Genomic DNA, 16,213 nt, shown 5'->3' on the forward strand with positions numbered 1-16,213 from the left:
AAAAAAAGTCTGTCAAAATAATATAATTAAGTTAGCTATATCCAAAGAAATAAACAGCTAGCTTGTAATTAAATACTATTTATGGCATTTAAGTAATCAGAAAAACAAATGTCTTCAAGGGGAGCCCAGCTGGCTTAGTCAGTAGAGCATATGACTCTTGACTTCAGGGCTGTGAGTTCAAGCCCCATGTTAGGTATAGACATTACTTAAAAATTAAATCTTGGGGCGCCTGGGTGGCTCAGTCGGTTAAGCGTCCGACTTCGGCTCAGGTCACGATCTCACAGTCTGTGAGTTCGAGCCCCGCGTCGGGCTCTGTGCTGACGGCTCAGAGCCTGGAGCCTGCTTCTGATTCTGTGTCTCCCTCTCTCTCTGCCCCTCCCCCATTCATGCTCTGTCTCTCTCTGTCTCAAAAATAAATAAAAATGTTAAAAAAAAAAAATTAAAAAAAAAATTTAAATCTTTAGGGGCGGCGGGTGGCTCAGTCAGCTGAGCATCCAACTTCCACTCAGGTCATGATCTCACAGTTCATGAGTTCAAGTCCCACGTCAGGTTCACTGCTGTCAGCTCAGAGCCTACTTGCTGGCTTGCTTCTGATCCTCTGTCCCCCTTTCTCTCTGCCCTTCCCCCATTCATCCTCCCTCCCTCCCTCCCTCTGTCTCCCTCAAAACTGAGGAAACATTTTTTAAAAAATTAATTAATTAACATCAGCTCAGGTCACGATCTCACCATTCATGGGGTCAAGCCCCACATCGGGCTTTACACTGACAGCACAGAGCCTGCTTTAGATTCTGTCTCCCTCTCTCTCTGCCCCTCCCCTGCTCACGGCCTCTCAAAAACAAACAAAAAATAATAATAAAATAAAATCTTTAAAAAAAAAATACCCTGGGGGGTAGGGACAAACCCTGAACAGAGTCACTAAAGGGATTAAACATCTTTTTCTTTTTAAGGTTACAATATATAATCCACCAAATATGTAAGTCAAGGGCAAATGAATTTACCTTAGCACAATGAAGATCCTTATGTTTCTTCAACAATTTATCTGCTTGCTGAATTGCCATTTTATTATTACCATTATCAAGATAATCTACGAAAACAAATTACGATAGTTATTATATTCCTTCAAAAGATAGGAAAAATGCATAGGCTGTCATCAGATGTTTCATAAAGTATCTTAATTCAGTATCAAAAACATCATGGTGTTAATTTTAACTCTAAATGGTTAGGATGATCCAGAATACAATCTTATATTCCTATAGTCATCTCTCAGACCTGTTATAAAAATTGAGTTAAGTAAAAATGGGAATCAATTATTATCCAAAAGTCTAACAAAAGCAAAGATTAATTTCAAGACTAAGATCTAAAAGAAAATGAGAGGTGCCTGAGTGGCTCAATTGGTTTAGCATGTGACTTCGGCTCAGGTCATTATCTCACGTCTCAGGAGTTCAAGCCCCATGTCTGGCTCTGTGCTGACAGCTCAGAGCCTGGAGCCTGCTTCAGATCTGTGTGTGTGTGTGTGTGTGTGTGTGTGTGTGTGTGTGTGTGTGTGTCTGTCTGTCTCTCTCTCAAAAATAAATAAACATTTAAAAACATATAAAAAATAAAACAAAATGAAAAGAAAAGAAGTGTCATAAATGGGAAATGGAGGTAGCTGTCAATTCTAAATACAGAAAGATGACTTAAACACAAGCCAGTTCACAACCTACTACTACTACTACACCAAGTCCCTCTTTGCTCATCAAGGTCCCAAATCAGGGTAGGAGCAGATGAGGCACAGATAACTCAAAATAAGTTATGGATCAACTGCTGGTGAGTTCATGGAGCATCAGTGCCTCTCACCCAGTACTTCTGGGAATGTAAATGGTACACACACCTTGAACACAGTTTGCCAGGTTCTTCACACACTAAACATACTACTCTGCCTTGAGATCCAGCAATAGTGCTCCTTGGTCTCTACCCAAGTAAGCTGAAAACTTACCTCCACACAAAAGCCTGCACACAAATGTTTATGGCAGCTTTATTCATAACTACCAAGCCTCGGAAGCAGCCAAGATGTCCTTCAATGGGCCAATGGATAATCAAAATGTGGTACATCCATACAATGGAATATTATCCAGCAATACAAAGAAATGAGCTATCAAGGCACAAAAAAACAAGAAGGATCTTCAAAATGCATATTGCTAAGTGAAAGAAGCCAATCTGAGGGGCGCCTGGGTGGCTTCGTCAGTTAAGCGTCTGACTGCAGCTCAGGTCATGGTCTCACAGTCTGTGAGTTCGAGCCCCGCATCGGGCTCTGTGCTGACAGCTCACAGCCTGGAGCCTGCTTCAGATTCTGTGTCTCCCTCTCTCTCTCAAAAATAAATAAAACTTGGAAAGAAAAAAAAAAAAGCCAATCTGACAAGGCTACATACTATATGATTCCAACTATAAGGCATTCTAAAGAAGGCAAAAATTATAGAGACAGTGAAACAATCAATGGTTGCCAGAGGCTGGGGGAGAGATGAATGGGTGGAGCACAGGGGATTTTTAAGGCAGGGAAACCATTCTATATGATACCGTAATGATGGATATAGGTCATCATACTTTTGTCAAAACCCACAGAAGGTATGACACAAAGAATGAACCCTAATGTAAATTAGAAAACCATAAACATTAGTTAAAAATAAACTATCCAATATATTGGGGCACCTGGATAGTTCAGTCAGTTAAGCGTCTGACACTTCATCTCAGCTCAGGTCATGATCTCACAGTTCCTAAGTTTGAGCCCTGCATTGGGCTCTGCACTGACAGGGCAGAGCCTGCTTGCAATTCTGTCTCTCCGTCTCTCTGCTCCTCCCTGCTTGCACTGTTTCTCTCTCAGAATAAATAAACTTTAAAAAAGAATAATAAACTATCATATTGGCTCAGCAACTGAAAGTACCACACTGAATCAAGATATTAACAACAGGGGAAACTGGGGGTAGAGGTGGGAGTGTAGGAATATACAGGCACTATACTTTTTCACTCATTTTTCTATAACCCTAAAACTGCTCTAACAAATATAGCATATTAATAAAATGTGTGCGTGTGTGTGTGTGTATATGTATATAAAAGGAAAGTGAGAAGTGTTACAAGTGGGAAACAGGGTGGTAGCTGTCAATTCTAAATATAGAAAGATGACTGAACACAGGCCAGTTCGCAATCTACTACCTCTAATAGTACCTCTCTGTCCATCAAGGTCCCAAATCAGCATAGGGACAAAGAAAGCATAAACAACTCAAAATAATCTATGGCCCTGGTGGCCCAGAGTTTCCCAAATAACAGAAATAGACTATCATTTTACCTAATAAATTCAATTTTTCTCCAATGAATACTTTACTAAAACTGAAAACAATCACATGAACACGAGTTTCCTCTCTTCAGACCTTCTTCCATCCATGTAACACTGATGAGCACCAAGAATGCTTAGGGGAAAAAATTAAGAAGCTTTATACTCTGGGAGCACATGGGTGGCTCAGTTGGTTGGGCGTCCAACTCTTGGTTTCGGCTCAGGTCATGATCTCACAGTTCGTGAGTTCGAACCCCACAATGGGCTCCACGCTGATAGCTGCTTGGGATTCTCTCTCTCCTCCTCTCTGCCCCTCCCCTGATCGTGTGCTCTCTCCCTTTCAAAATAAATAAATACACTTAAAAAAAGAAGAAGCAGCTTTACTCTGCAGGGAAGCTAGAAAGGAAGATCAAAAACTTTCAGGCCTCTGATCAAACACTCAGGTGGACAGACTAAAGAACTAACTAACTAAATAAATAAATGCATACAATCTTGGCCTGAATACCCAAATATCTAACACCAGTTTTCTTAAATAGCTCAGCCAATATGCCACCATTTGTCCTCACAGAATACCTGACAAGAGACATTTCAGCTCAATAAAGGACACTTTCTCTTCCTAAAAACTTGATGCTGATCTCTTTCTGAGTCAGTTCCAAATCACTTCTGATTCATTCCTGCAAGACTCTAGGTTCATAGGGCATACCCTGAAGCCTTCTCCAACAGTAATCAAATGCCCTTGATGAGGGGCACCTGGGTGCTCAGTAGGTTGAGCATCCAACTTCAGCTCAGGTCAGGATCTAGAGGTTTTCGAGCCCCGTATCAGGCTCGCTGCTGTCAGCCTGTCAGGGCAGAGCGCACTTCGGATCTTCTGTCCCCCTCTCTCTGCCCCTCCCCTGCTTGCACTCTCCATAAAATAAATAAATATTAAAAAATAAAAAATCCTTGATGAGACCCCAGGTCTGAGGATCGGCCCATAAATGGATGAGACCAGAAGTCGGGACTAGAAGGGTATTCAACTTTTCCCTCAGTCCCTACCTGCCCATGCCCGCTTCTCTGGAAATGATTTCCACTACCTCTGCTGCAGGGGGATGATTAGATGACCATATCTAGAGCTCATAACTACACCAAATGAGGTGGATATTTAACCAAAGGGCAAATCAGGTTTCTCCCTGGTAATCTATAACTGCACCACTGAGTCACAAAGCCAGAGTCAGAAAGCTATAGAGAAACCTCATTTGGAAGGCAATAAATATTCTGACATTACCAGTCACAATTTCCATTTTGAAGGAGCCTTAGGGGATGCAAAGTGGTTGATGGAGAGTGAAGAAAAGGAGTTATCTCTTGCCTCTTCATTTACATAACTTTTATAAAAGAATTTAAAATGTCACTTTATCAAAAGATTGGGAGCAGGGCAGTGCTGATTAACTTAAGCTTGCGGGGAGAGGTCACATCTTGGTGTGGGCCAAGCCAACATGTTGGGCCCTGGGTAAACTGACGAGTAAGGAGGAAAAAACTAGTCTGAAGAACCAAGCTGAAAATAAACACACACAGATAAAAACAAAGATGAAAATCTGGAAAAAAAGCCTTAGATCCTGACAGCTCTCCAGTTTCCATCAGCCCCTGAACACTACATTCCTACACTAAGATCCCACCGGGACTTATAGCAACCTCTTCCTTGAGCTTGTGTCAATGAGTTTCTTCTGCTCCTTGCACCCAAAACAGTTTTAACTAAGACACTCCTCTACATTCAGCCAGTCTGCTGTCAGACTCCCCCTTCCTGGATGGTGAGGTGGGAAAAGTCTATTTTCATTCTACATTACTAACTCTGGAATATAAATTATTTAGCCCTTGGAGCTAACAGGCCAATAAATATGATATCCTAAGTCTGTCTTTTTAGTAAGTTGTTTTAAAATTTACTCAAGGGTAACTGTGGTTTTTGACCCTGAGGACTGGTGTTGTTCCCATAATAATAGGAGTTAAGCCGGGGCGCCTGGGCGGCTCAGTTGGTTGAGCAGCCGACTTCAGCTCAGGTTATCTCACATTTCATGAGTTTGAGCCCCACATCGGGCTCTGTGCTGACAGCTCGGAGCCTGGATCCTGCTTCAGATCTGTATCTCCCTCTCTCTCTGCCCCTAACTCACTCGCATTCTCTGTCTTTGTCTCTCTCAAAAGTAAATAAGCATTAAAAAATAATAAAAATTTTAAAAAATAATAAGAGTTAAGCCAAAATCAGCCATTTACAAATCAGGCCTAGGAAACAATAAGATAATGATGCATAAGTGAAAGCAAAGTTTTCAAAGAATGGGTGCCATCCTCAGTGACACGTTTTTTAAGCTGCCCTTGCAGTCAGCACTAGATGACGCAGTGAGAAACCAGACCTGTTCCAATGTTTCCCTTATATTAAGGAGACCGTCTCAGTTCAGTGTTAGCCCATCACTTCTTTAGTATTTTTTTTTTTTTAAGATTTTCAAGTAATCTCTACACCTAATATGGGGCTTGAACTCACAACCCTAAGATCAAGAGTCACGTCTCCACCAACTGAGGCCGCCAAGAACCCCACTTCTTTAATACTTTCTAATGTTTTTTAATGACGAAGGAAAGACCTCAAACTCAGAGTTTCACAAAAGTATCAGAATCTAGTAAAGACTCCAACACCATTGTATTGTTTTCATCTTACTTATTTTGTGGCTTTTTTTTCTCAGCACAAGCGACAGGTCCTCCATTAAGGATAATGATATACATTATTTTTAAATAACTTTAAGTCAGGGGCGCCTGGGTGGCTCAGTCAGTTAAGCCTCTGACTTCAGCTCAGGTCATGATCTAGATAGAGGTCTGTGCGTTTGAGCTCCACCTCGGGCTCTGTGCTGACAGCTCAGAGCCTGGAGCCTGCTTCACATTCTGTCTCCCTCTCTCTCTGTCCTTCTCCTGCTTGTGCTGTCTTGCTCTGTCTCTCAAAAATAAATAAATGTTAAAAAAATTTTAATAACTTTAAGTTAAAAATCAACTTAGAAAAAACTATTAAATACATAATAGTATAGATAATACTATAATAGAGCTGGAATCATCAAATGGGGTAGAAAAATGAAACAAATTTGGGAAACAAGGAGTCAAATCATTGGCAAGAGACTATCAAAAAGACTATCAAAGATATTGCTCCAATTTAGAAAAAAAGACTGAATACAACATAACTCCATCGTTTTTTCTTCAGTTTATTTATTTTGAGAGAGAAAGTGCAAGCACGAGTGGGGAGAGGTAAGAGAGGTAAGACAGAATCCCAAGTAAGCTCCGCACTGTCAGCATGAGCCCAATGTGGGCCTCGATCCCATGAACCAGGAGATCATGACCTGAACCAGAACCAAGAGTCAGATAACCAACTGAGTCACTCAAGGCACCTAAACATAGCCCCACCTTTAAATTACAATGTCCTTGGGGGCACCTGGGTGGCTCAGTTGGTTAAGTGCCTAACTTCAGCTCAGATCATGATCTCGCAGTCCATGGGTCTGAACCCCGCATCGGGCTCTGTGCTGACGGCTCAGAGCCTGGAGCCTGCTTCAGATTCTCTCCCTCTCTCTCTGCCCCTCCCCCACTCATGCTCTGTCTCTCTCTCTCTCTCTCTCTCTCTCTCTCTCTCTCAGAAATAAACATTAATAAAATAATTAATTAATTCCAATGTCCTTTGCTTAAAATCCTGAATGTTTTAGGATAGAAGACTTGCTTTTACCAAGAGTACAAATTGTAGGTGAAACATTCCTTCAGTCAACAAACTTTTGTTAAATATGTACTAAGTGCAAGACTGCAGGAAAGGTTAAATTTAAAAATGAACGACGCGGGTGCCTGGGTGGCTCAGTCAGTTAAGCGTCCGACTTCAGCTCAGGTCATGATCTCACAGTTCAGAAGTTAGAGCCCCACATCGGGCTCTGCACTAACAACATGGGGCCTGCTAGGGATTCTCTCTCCCTCTCTCTCTGCCCCTCCCTGACTCATGCTTTCTCTCTCAAAATAAACTTAAATTTTAAAAAATAAATAAAAATGAATAATAGCTCCTGATTACCTCACAGTCTACATTTGCCACCCCCCCCCCCTTTTAGCCTATTTCTCCCAATCTTTTTAGGGGCATCTGCCTGGCTCAGTTGGTAGAGCATGTGATTCTTGATCCCAGGGTCATGAGTTCAAGTCTCATGCTGGGTGTGGACCCTACCTAATTAAAAAAAGGTGGGGGGACTATCCTTTTAAAATGCAAGCCTGATCACCCCACTCTCCTGGTTAATCTCTTTGGTGCTTCTCACTGTCTTTAAAACAAATTTCAAAATTCTTTTTTTTAATTTTTTAACACTTATTTATTTTTTGAGAGACAGAGAGACAGAGCATGAGCAGGAGAGGGGCAGAGAGAGGGGCAGTCATAGATTCCGAAGCAGACTTCAGGCTCCGAGCTGTCAGCACAGAGCCCAACACAGGGCTCAAACTCCCAAACCGCAAGATCACGACCTGAACTGAAGTCGGATGCTTAACCGACTGAGCCACCCAGGAGAACCACAAACTTCAAAATTCTTAAAATAGCTTACAATGCTGAGTTTGTCTACCCATGTAGCCTCATCTCACCAATCTCTATACTGCTACACTCACTGCCTGACTAACCTCTACTCTTCTTAAAATGTCACTTCCACAGAGAACCTGTTCTTGTCTTGTCCCCAATGGCTGAGATGCACATTTGTATGCACTCATGGGAACCTATATTGTTCCTTCAAAGCCCTTAACACAAATGTATTGATTATGTGTAACATTATCTTTTAAAACTCTATTGAAAAAAACAAAACTGTTGAAACCACAAGCTTCTTGAAAGCTGAAACCATGTCTATGCTGTGCTATTCGGTACTCACTCACTCCCCGAATCTACATTGTGCCTAGCACATATTGGGCTCTCAATAAATAAGCTGAATGAAGAAAGGAATACATAAATTAACAAACTGCATGGGGCGGGGGGGGGGGGGGGGGGGGGGTCGGCGGGGGGCGGAGAAAAAGACAATCTTCTAGAAATTGAGGTAATGTATCAGGGAAATGAGAGATATATGCATGCAAAGTGACCACAACAGGAAGTTCAAAGAACCAAGTATTAGCGATGGCTTCATTCTATTAAAAGTTTTTGCAAAATCTTGCTGCACACCACTAGCATGGAGCCTGATGTGGCGCTCAAACCTATGAACCATGAGACCTGAACCAAAATCCAGTCAGATGCTTAACCGACTGAGTCACCCAGGCACCCCTCAACTAATTTTTTAAATAACAAAAATTGTGCAAGTGATGGTAAAAAAAAAAAAAAAAAATCCAAATAGTTCATAAGAGCATAACATGAAAAGCATTAGTCTATAAATCTTGCCCTATGCTTTATGTTCTATTCTATGTATTCTTTTAAGAATTTTCTGTGCAGGGGAGCCTGGGTGGCTCATCAGTTAAGTGTCTGACTTCAGCTCAGGTCATGATCTCACGGTTCGCAGGTTCGAGCCCCCATGTCAGGCTCTGTGCTGACAGCTCAGAGCCTGAAGCCTGCTTCCAATTCTGTGTCTCTCTGTCTCTCTCTCTGCCCCTCTCCCACCTCTTCTCAAAAATACATAAATGTTAAAAAAAAAAAAAAAGAATTTTCTGTGCATTAAAATTTTTTCATGTTTGTTTGTTTATTTTGAGAGAGAGCACACGAAAAGGAGAGGGGTGCAGAGAGAATCCCAAGTGGGCTCTGTGCTGATAGCTGAAATCAAGAGTCAGTTGTTTAACCAACTGAGCCACCTGAGAGCCCCTGTGCATTAAAATCTTTAAGTCTAAAATGCTTTTAGAGGGGCATCTGGCTGGCTCAGTCAGTTGAGCATCTGACTTCAGCTCAGGTCATAATCTCGAGATTCCCAAGTTGGAGCCCCGTGTCAGCACAGAGCCCACTTCAGATCCTCTGTTCCCCCCTCTCTCTGCCCCTCCCCCACTTGCCTGCACGCATACTCTCACTCTCTCTCTCTCTTTCTCTCTCAAAAATAAATATTTAAGAAAATGAATTAATTAAAATTTTTTTAATATTTAATTTTTTAAACATTTATTCATTTTTGAGAGAGAGACAGAGCATGAGTGGGGGAGGGGCAGAGAGAATGGGAGAGAGAATCCGAAGCAGGCTCCAGGCTCTGACCTGTCAGCACAGAGCCCTACACAGGGCTTGAACTCACACACCGCGAGATCATGACCTGAGCCGAAATCTGACGCCCAACCGACTGAGCCACCCAGGCGCCCCATGAATTAAATTAAATGAAATTAAATCCTTTTAGAATGTAGAGATCTAAGAGCTTTTTAAATGGTCATAATAATTTCCAAACAGAAGAAAAGAGGTTGTGCCAAGTGACTCTTCCACAAAAAGGCAAGATGGTCTTCAGTCCCCAAGATGCCCTGCCATTCCTGGGGGAAAACAGGACACAACTCGCGAGCTAACAATGCCCAACAGAAGATTCAGGATAAATACCACATTCGACTGAGGACTCAGGAGCATTTACTAATGAACTACAGCAGAATAATTACCTGGAGTTGGCCAGGCACCAAAGGGAAACGTGGTAACTCACCAAAGAAGTGATTTTCATTCAGGAAACACAGCTAGGAAGTATATTATACCTGATCCAGACTACAGCAAGACTGGAAGCCAGTAGGACAGATTAGAACAAAAGATATTGCACCCAGAAAGTAAATATAAATGTGTATGTGCATTCAAAGGATATGGGAAATTTTTTTCTTTGAAACTTCCCTATTTTGCAATTGCTGACCTAGTAATTCCTGATTTCTACACAAATTTATGACGTGCCATACATGACCATCACTTCCACCCCACTTGTTCCCCTAACCACTAAAAACAGTTTAAAATTAATAATAATGGTACAAGAAAGCACTGGGGCTCACCAAGTCACATGAGAATACAAAATCTGAAAAACCACACAGCACAGGAGAGTAATTTTAGCAAAAGAAAAACGAATAAAATAGGTGCTCTAGTAAGGTCAGGGGTGGTTTTCAAACACCAAAAATACAATACCTAAACTTACCAATTTATGAGTAATGAGATGCACTCTGAAGATGTTTCAACTAATGAAATTTCTGAAAACTTATTCCAAACCTAGACACTGAAAATATAATTTTAACCCACATCTCAACTGACCACAATTTCACAGTTAATCACCCATACAGCCCTGTCCACTTTTACCCTAAACAGTATTCAGCAAGAGCTGAGGTCACAGGCAAGTTTCCAACAGTTGTAAAATGCTAAAACGTTGGCAGTATAAATAGTGCTATACAAAGATAGTGATGCTGCTAATTCTGAACTCAGTGAAGAACTGGGCTCTCAGTGACAATGCCTATGTTCAAATCCCAGATCTGCAACTTAATAACTGCGACTCTGAGCAAGTTAATCTCTGACCTTTAGTTTACCACTATAATTACAATAATCCTACTACCTAATAGGACAGTTAGCATACAAATAAGCACTCAATTAATCCTGACAGTTGTTGAACTTCTGACTGACGGACAAGCACTACCTATCAAGCATAAGCTTTTCATTTACCAGCTAATAAACCTCTGAATTCAAGGAACAAGAGTGGTTAGGGACTAATATATTTAAACACAAAAGCAGGGGCTGTCCAAAGTCTGGAAGTCAAAAGTCAAAAGTGCTGAAGACAAGGGACAGTTGGTAACCTCTCTTTTCCTATTCCTGCCAGTTTATATTAATTGCTTTGGAATTCTTTTTTTTTTTTTAATTTTTTTTAATGTTTATTTTTGAGAGAGAGAGAGCATGCGAGCAGGGGAAGGGCAGAGGAAGGGGAAGACACAGAATCAGGTTCCAGGCTGAGCTGTCAGCAAAGAGCCCGATGGCGGGGCTCGAACTCACAAACAGTGAGATCATGACCTGAGCCGAAGTCAGACGCTCAACCGATTGAGCCACGCAGGCGCCCCAATTGCTCTGGAATTCTTAAAGAAAGCTTCTTCTAATCCTCTCCCATGTAACTATAACAAAAGCTACATAATTCCAGCTTCAGTTTGGAAAATATGACCTGTCACTTCTGGTTAACATATCCTAATGGTTAGCAACGCAAAATGGACATGGTGTATCTTACTGGGTAGTTCAAAACACTGTTATTTCTAAATAACTTATGGGACACCAAAAGCATTTTCTTTGGGCCTCAACAACAATTTTTGAAATCCAATTATTTTTAAAAGTACTGAATCTTTTTTAGTTTAAAGGTGGGAGGTGGGGGTGGGGGAGGGTGCTGACTGTTAAGTAGGAAGAGCATGTGATTCTTGATCTTGGGGTTGTGAGTTTGAGCCCCATGATGGGTGTAGAGATTACTTAAATAAATAAATAAAACTTAAAAAAAAAAAAAAAAAGTCTGGGGCGCCCGGGTGGCTCAGTCAGGTTGAGCATCCAACTCTTGACTTCGGCTCAGGTCATGATCTCATGATTTGAGTCTGAGCCCTACGTTTCGGGCTCTGTGCTAACGGTCCAGAGCCTGCTTGGGATTCTCCCTCTCCTCTCTCAAAAATAAATAAATAAACTTAAAAAAAAAAAAAAAAAAAGTCCACAGGCAGCTGCTGCTGCATAGAGTTTTAATAAGCCAGAAATTGTGAGCCCTGCCTGGACTCAGTTCCTATCTTCAATCACCTCATTTCAACCCTGCCCTCTGAATGAATATACATATACCGGAGGGTATGATAACATGCACCAACGGGAAACTGTTGCAAACAGAGTCCTACCTCTGCCACTCGCCACCTGTGTGACTTTTGGCAGGTCAGTGTCTTCAGCTCAAAGTGAGGTACCTTCTAGCAGTGGTTAAGAGAGTGAGCCTAGGACAGCCCACAGCAGTTCAGATCCTAGCTGCATCAAATGTGACCTGAATAACCTTAGGCAAATAATGACACATCAACAATGCCCCATCTTCCTCATCTGTGGGGAAAAGGGGGGAGGGGCATTGTGGGACTGGAAAAAACTACCCACCTCATAAGAATGCGTACAAATTAAACGAGATAACCCATATGAAGGGCCGATGACAGAGAATGACATAATTACCTGTCTATACACATCAGCTATTATTTCCCATCTCACAGGATTGCTGCTAGAATCAGATCAGATGTGCCAGTAAAGCAGCATACAAATTATAAAAGCAGGACCAACTGTGCCAGAAATAAAGCTGCCCCCCTCCCCGAGAAACCTTGAATGATCTCAGCCATGGGGAGAAACCTCCATTCAGTTAACACCTACACTATAGACGCCAGGTCTAGTTTGGCAATACCACTGACCTTGACGCCTTCCTCACCATTAACTGAGACCAGCCATCTATGAGAAGAGCTGCAAGAAGGGCCCCTGCCCAATTACAGAACTCGGTTACTGAAAAGGCATTTCCCCTGACTCAAATCTGCCGATTTTTCCCAACCGGGGTATCAGAATGACTTCAAGGTCTGCAAGCCTGCGGGGCTGAGGTAGTAAGCGTTACGGAGGGGGATCCACTTAGCAAGCAGAAGGCAAGCTGCAGAGAAAACCAGAGAAGCTGCAGAAAGGAAAAGCCCTGCAGCAGCCCTGCATGCCCCTCTGACACGAGTTATCACAGTCTTCTCACCGTTATTTTGGGCCCAAGACCCCTCCCTAAGCCCCGCCGCTGCCTCCCACGTGCGCCCAGAGCAGCTGTTTCTCCACCGAAGAGCCCTGGATAGGGAGCCTCGAAGCCGGGCCTGCTCCAGACTCGATCGGGGTGACCTTGCGTCAGCCCCTTCCCCTCCTTGGATCTGTTTCTCCGTGTGCATCGAGCACCGCTAGTCACAACCCCCTAAGCCCGCTTCCCGTAAGTAAAAAGTCTTTAGTGAGGAATTTTCCCTCAAGCAGAACGTCGCACCCTCACGCCGGAGCCAGCTTCCACCTGGCTCGGGATCCACCTGAGATCTTGGGTCTTCCTTGGCACAACGCAGCCTACGGGCAGCGCAGGTCTCTGTGAGAGTAAGTCCCTCACAGAGCCTGCATGCCGGGCCATCTCCGCTGACCTGCCGCCGTCTGGACCACGCCGCCGCCACCGTACGGCTTAGGAAGGCCCGGCCGGCGCCTACGCGAGGCCCGTGGCTGCGGCCTAGAGGCCCGCGCGGTCCGTCCCCAGCGCCCTACAGCTCCGCGCCCGCCCCCTCCGCGCCCCTCCTGGACCTTTGCCCCGGCCTCAACAGCCCTCGATACGTCCGGCCAACTACCGGGCTGGCCCCAGGCACTCACCGTAAATGGGCCGGAGGCGCCTGTCGTTAGGGTCCTGCACATGGCCCCGCGTCGCCATGATGACAAGCGCAGAACCGCAGTGCGCACGCGTGGGGCAGGCCCCCGGGAAGGGGCTGTTAAAGGGCCAGCGCCGATCTCGCTCTTCTATCGCGATAGTCGCGGAGCTGCGACAAAAGGCGCCTGCGCGGAAAGGGAAGCCGCACCCCCACCCCCTATCCCCCACCCGCGGATCCCTGTGGGTACCGCAGTGCTGTCTTCTGTAGGAAACTTTTCTCAATTGTGCTGATGGAATCAACCTGGCTGGAAGAAGCAGCTATTCGTGTTGAAATCCCTTCCGAGTCAAGTACTGAGTAGTGAGGAAAGGATAGGAAAACTCTTGATCAGAGTTGGGGCTCGGCTGCTCCTGCTTGTCGTATTTATCCTCTGTACCCGAAGGAGGAACAGTTAGACTCGTCTGAGTAATTGTTGGGGAACCGGGAACTCCTCTGGGTGAGTGACCCAGGGGACAGTAGGGGAAGGGGGTGATCAGGGGCGCCTGGCTGGCTCAGTCCGGTAGAGCATGCGACTCTTGATCTGGGGCGAGGGGGTGGGATTGGGAGTTCAAGACCCACGTTGGGCACCGAGCTGACTTAAAAAAAAAAAAAAAAGGGAGGGGGCTTATCAACAGTAAAAATCTGCCTGAGAAGTTCAAGATCCTTTCATCCCTCGCATGGGGCTCAGCCAGCTAAGAAGCGTCCTAGATTAATAGTAAACCAATCGGTTTGTCAATTGCACCTTAATAAAACTGGAGGGAAACAGTAATTCAAATCATACAATACATAGTTACTGACTGCCTATCATGTGCCACCTTCTGTTTTAGGCACGGAAGCTACATCAGTAAATAGACAAAGATTTCATGGAGCTTTACTTGTAGTGGAAGAGACACAAATAAAATAGTATATTAGGTGGTGATGAATGAGTCTGAGAAAAAACAGGGACTGGGGAGTGGAAGTGGGAGACATTTTTTTTATGTGTATAATGTGGTCAGGGAAAGCCTAGCTGAAAAAGTGACAATTGTCAAAGACTGGGAGCGGGAGGGGCTCCTCGGTGGCTCAGTTGGTTGAGCGACCAATTTTTTTTTTTAAGTTTATTTATTTATTTTGAGATAGGAGAGGGGCAGAGAGACATAGAGACTCAAGCAGGTTCCACACTGTCAGCACAGAACCCGATGCTGCCTGGAACCCACAGTCGGTGAGATCATGACCCAAGCTGAAATCAAGAGTCAGACACTTAACTGACTGAGTGACCCAGGCACCCCTTGAGCAACCAACTCTTGATTTCAGCTGGGGTCATGATCCCATGGTTCATGGGTTCGAGCCCCACATCCAACTCTGCATTGACAGAGCAGAGCCTGCTTGGGAGTTTCTCCCTTTCGTTCTGGCCCTTCCCCATTCTCTCTCTCTCTCTCTCTCTCTCTCTCTCTCAAAAATAAATAAATATTTAAAAGCCTTGGAGTGGGGGGCACCTGGGTGGCTCAGTCTGTTAAGTGTCCAACTTCAGCTCAGGTCATGATCTCACCGTCAAGAGTTCCAGCCCCGCGTTGGGCTCTGTGCTGACAGTTCAGAGCCTGGAGCCTGCTTCGGATTCTGTCTCTCTCTCTGCCCTACCCCCACTTGTGCGCGCTCTCTCTCTCTCTCTCTCAAAAATGAATAAACGTTAAAAAAAATTTTTTTTAAAGACTTGGAGTGGGAGAGGGAGGGAGCCACTTAGGTGTGCCAAGCTCATTAGGGTCATAACTTAATGCCACACTAGTCACTATGATTCAAACTCAGGTCTTTCTGAGTAGAGTCAGCCCCTGCACTACAGCTGGGGTTGACCCCTTCTACTGGTGTTCCTTACCTCTCCCTTTCTGGGCTTTTTAGTGTCCAAGGAAATGATTCTTCAACTTCAGTGCATATCAGAATCCCTTGGGGAACTTGATAAACATTTCCTGGATTCTACTCCCAGAGGTTCTAATTCAATCTGAGGACCACTCTTTGAAAAATACCAATTAAAGGATATAGATCAAAAGTCATTATTTACTTTTTTTTTTTGAAAGATTTTATTTTTAAGTAAACTGTACACCCAGTGTGGGGCTCGAACTTAAAACCCTGAGATCCAGGGATGCCTGGGTGGCTCAGTCAGTTAAGCACCAGACTTTGGCTCCGGTCATGATCTCATGGTTCGTGGATTCGAGCCCCGTGTCGGGCTCTGGGCTGACAGCTCAGAGCCTGGAGCCTAATTTGGATTCTTTGTCTCCCTCTCTCTCTTTGCCCCTTCTTGGCTCACTCTGTCTCTCTCTCTCTCTCTCAAAAATAAATAAACATTAAAAATTTTTTAAAAATAAAATAAAATAAAATTCAATTAAAAAAAGCCCTGAGATCAATAGCCACACACTTTACTGACAACCCACAGGTGCCCTTCAAAAGTCTCTAGAATCCACCATAACAGCAAGTTAACAATTGCTATTAAATTTATTTATTTTTTTAAATGTTTATTTCTTTTTGAGAGAGTGTAAGCTGGGGCGGGGGGAGGGGGTGGTTAACAGAGGATCTGAAGCGAGCTCTGCACTGACAGTGACAAACACCTTGTGGGGCTTGAACTCATGAACCTCGAGTCATGACCTGAGCCGA

General features: G+C 43.8%; 1 protein-coding gene across 1 annotated transcript in view; it reads right to left on the minus strand.

Annotated features, from left to right (window-relative positions):
* The window catches only part of NAA25 (N-alpha-acetyltransferase 25, NatB auxiliary subunit), an 80,167-nt gene extending 66,497 nt beyond the window's left edge, over positions 1-13,670 (minus strand). Inside the window, exons 1-2 of the mRNA XM_019467416.2 lie at positions 13,563-13,670; positions 999-1,084 (exon numbers count right to left, since the gene is read on the minus strand). Coding sequence (XP_019322961.1) covers positions 999-1,084; positions 13,563-13,620 — 144 coding nt within the window. The 5' untranslated portion in view covers positions 13,621-13,670. The remainder of the gene's footprint in view (positions 1-998; positions 1,085-13,562) is intronic.
* Positions 13,671-16,213: the final 2,543 nt, after the last annotated feature.

Source organism: Panthera pardus, unplaced genomic scaffold (genome assembly GCF_024362965.1).
Source record: "Panthera pardus isolate Hobbes unplaced genomic scaffold, ASM2436296v1 HiC_scaffold_15, whole genome shotgun sequence".
In the NCBI taxonomy this organism is placed as follows: Eukaryota; Metazoa; Chordata; class Mammalia; order Carnivora; family Felidae; genus Panthera; species Panthera pardus.